Source organism: Olea europaea, unplaced genomic scaffold (genome assembly GCF_002742605.1).
Source record: "Olea europaea var. sylvestris unplaced genomic scaffold, O_europaea_v1 scaffold1167, whole genome shotgun sequence".
Classification (NCBI taxonomy): Eukaryota; Viridiplantae; Streptophyta; class Magnoliopsida; order Lamiales; family Oleaceae; genus Olea; species Olea europaea.
Genome location: NW_019229074.1, coordinates 223,045 through 226,383, shown reverse-complemented (window position 1 = coordinate 226,383; position 3,339 = coordinate 223,045). Strand labels below are relative to the sequence as shown.

Below are 3,339 nucleotides of genomic sequence, written 5' to 3'. Positions count from 1 at the left end.
AAATTTTTTTTTTTTTTTTTTTTTTTTTTTTTTTTTGGGTGATTTCATCTCCAGGTGGCAAAAGAGGGTCACGTGACTGCTAGCGTTTCACCAAATGATGACCAACCATCAGCTGGTTCTCCAGCACCTAAATCTTCAACTTCTTTTGCCGACAATGCGTCCAAAATACGATCTCATAGAAGTGTTGCATCTAACACCTCATCTCATCCTAACAACATTGCACCGAAGATCTCGATACTTAGAAATGACTCACCTAATATTAGTACATATACAGAATGTAATTTTTCTGTCTCTAGTCCATCGTCATCTTAAAACCCTCTGTATCATGTTGGCTACTATATTTAATCTTTTGATCACAGCTAGAAGCATATACATTGGTGGTTTGCCTTATAGTATAACAAAAAGTGAAGTCTTGAATATCATAAAACAATTTGGACAAGTTAGACGAAGTTCAGATAGCATCCAGATTAGAAAACATAAGGTTTGCTTTGGATTTGAGTTAATCATGTTATATTATAATTTTATCTTTGTCTCTACTGACTCGTCTCAGAATTTGTCAGGATGGATTTTGTTGCGGATTTGTGGAATTTGAATCCTCAGAATCTGCACGTCTTGCAATAGAGGTACTAATTCGACTTCATTCATGATATTTATGCAAAATCTTCATACAACTTGAATAGTTCCACTCCTGAATTTCTTCTTGGGTCTTTTATACCAGTTTTTAAAGATATTTGTTCATGTGGATCCTTGCACAGTTGGCATGCGAACTTGCATTAGTTGGGCTACTTCATTGCTCGGCCCAGGTCTAGATATTCTCATTTTATGCAATTTGGTGCTCTATTTTATTTGTTTTGCTTTTTTGGATTGATGAAGTATAATCCACCATATAAACCTGTTCCAATTAGAGTTCAGTGGGCTCAATGTCAATTAGCTTAATAGTTCTTTTATCTTCTTGTACCTCTGGAATGTCTGCAAACAACTAGTTTCTCATATGCAGTTGTAAAGAAATTATTATGCAGTAGGATTTTGTTCTTTTTCTGGTTGTTAGCATATTATTAAAACTATGCATCAACAGCTGCTTCTGACCAGTCAAATTCTTGTTTATTAGACATCTGCATTGGCCTAAAGATTGTGTTCATATCTTATTTACATCTATAAACAAACAAATACGGGTCCATTTTATGTTAAGTGCTGACTTTAAGGTTGTTCAGGCTCGATATGTTACTTTTGGTGAAAAAGAAGCATATATCGCATACAAGAGATCATCCTATCCGGGTAAGCCGACAAGTGTTTTATTGTAAAAAGGATAGAAATTCTCTTTATCTTTTATACTGTCGTATTCTTGTTTACACAAATAATCTGACGTAATGTGTTTTTGCAGGTCGAAATAGTCTAGAAAATTTCCCAGGAAAAGATGGATTCCAAAAACGTAATTTTAGGGGTTCGGAAAATGGTGATAAAGGCCAGTTCACTGCTCCTCGGCACAGCAGACGAGCTGATCATTTGTCGAACAAGGAGCGGGTGCACTGGCAAAGGAAAGCTGCGTGAATTATCTTGCGTACATTCTTGAATCTCAGCATTTTACGTTTTNCATTATTCTTATAAGCTCAACTTATTTTCGACTCTAAACTTATTGAACATAAATAATTTTTAGTTCCGACGAATGTAAACCAGATCCAAAGCCTCACCGGTTAGGAAGAGAGCCCATCTTTTAATATAGCGTCCAAATACCGGTCGATTTGTCCTATTTTGTGAAAACCGTTGATTGTTACGTTTGCACCGATTTAAATTTATAAAAATTGTCTAAAAAACTCCCTTTTTAAAATTCATTTTTTATTATTATTATTTTTTGGAAATTTATTTATTTAATTATTTTTTAATTCTTTAAAATCATTTGGTAAATCTCGGTTCGACTTCGATTTAACCTTAGTCTTGAAGTTTTACTTTATTCCAGTGGATGTTTGGGTATATTTTTAAAATTTTTAGAGTATGTATGATGACTCGAATTTTGTTTGACCCAACTTGAAAAAATTACGTGTGTAGTGAAAACATCAGTCTCTTGTAATGTTTTCATCATCTTTGAGTTTTCACGTAAATTTGTGTGTAACGAGAACATTAGTTCAGACTCAAGCTTTGACGTGTTCTCAACTCTAAAGTAGTTATTTCCCTCGATTCGAATGAGAACATAATTAGTGACATCCAACTCTTACTCATCATCTCAACATCATCTTTGCTTTTCCCTTTATAGGTATATTTCGCATTTACTTTCTTATTCACATTTCAAATCAGAATCAAAGAATTGTTAGGTTGGATCGGGTTTCTAATAGAATTTGTCCCCCAAATGGATCCCACATGTCCTTTTTACCTGAAGTTCAGACACACGTGGTTACATGTTTGGTTTGGAGAATCTTATAAAGTTTGTCATTTGAATAATCAATCAATAAACTTTATTAACATCTGTGCAAGTCATGAATATCTTATAATTAAAAAAAAAAAAGTTGAATCCCAACCTTGAGGGCTCTCACCGTCCCGTCCCTAGAGCTTTGTGAGGAATGTAAATCGCGGGATGTGTCCCAACTGGTCAGGAAATAAGAGCTGTCTATACACTACGCTTATAAGGAGTTCAACTCTATGTCTTAGTAATCGAACCTCCACACTGCGACTGTCAGCAAAGTGTGAGATAACTTCACTCTTATTCTTTGCACCATTGGGCTATACCTCGGGGGCGAATATCTTATAATTTATATATGAAACTTTGGGGAGTGGCACATATGCTTTCCTCTAGGCTTCAATGTACTACAAATTTTATTTATAGTTTTGAAGAACCTCAAAGCTTATCAATTTATACTATTAAGGACAGGCAAAAAATTTTACTACCATCTATTGCTCCAAATTTGAAGATTTTGAACGATAATATTTTTTTGAGGACATGAACTTTATTGTAAGTTCATTTATATTAAGGTATTTAAGGATCATAACCCAACTTGAAAGTTATAACACACTTTTTATTGTAACAATTGAGAATTACAAACTCTGACTCTATATAACCAAGAGCAATAAAATCATAGTAATGAAATAAAGGCACAAAAGGGCATAAAGAATGTATAGATATTCGTCTCTATGTAGAATTATGTTTTCATTCGTCGCTCCAATAACTTAATAAAAAGAAGTATACAAAAGAGACATTGTACACCCTACTTTTTCTAGTATCTTTCTTTTTTATTTTGATGCTAATACAAAATCATAATTACTTTATTTTTATAAAAATAAATTAGAGCAAAATTGCAATTACAATTGTGAAAATTTTAAATTATCCTTAAATGATATTGATTCGAACTC

The 3,339-nt window shown here is 33.3% G+C and overlaps 1 protein-coding gene across 1 annotated transcript in view; it reads left to right on the top strand.

Moving 5' to 3' along the window:
• Positions 1 to 1,584, top strand: part of LOC111373821 (putative G3BP-like protein) — a 3,815-nt gene extending 2,231 nt beyond the window's left edge. The window contains exons 3-7 of the mRNA XM_022996403.1: positions 55 to 277; positions 360 to 481; positions 561 to 623; positions 1,212 to 1,275; positions 1,382 to 1,584. Coding sequence (XP_022852171.1) covers positions 55 to 277; positions 360 to 481; positions 561 to 623; positions 1,212 to 1,275; positions 1,382 to 1,548 — 639 coding nt within the window. The 3' untranslated portion in view covers positions 1,549 to 1,584. The remainder of the gene's footprint in view (positions 1 to 54; positions 278 to 359; positions 482 to 560; positions 624 to 1,211; positions 1,276 to 1,381) is intronic.
• The last annotated feature ends 1,755 nt before the right edge of the window (positions 1,585 to 3,339 follow it).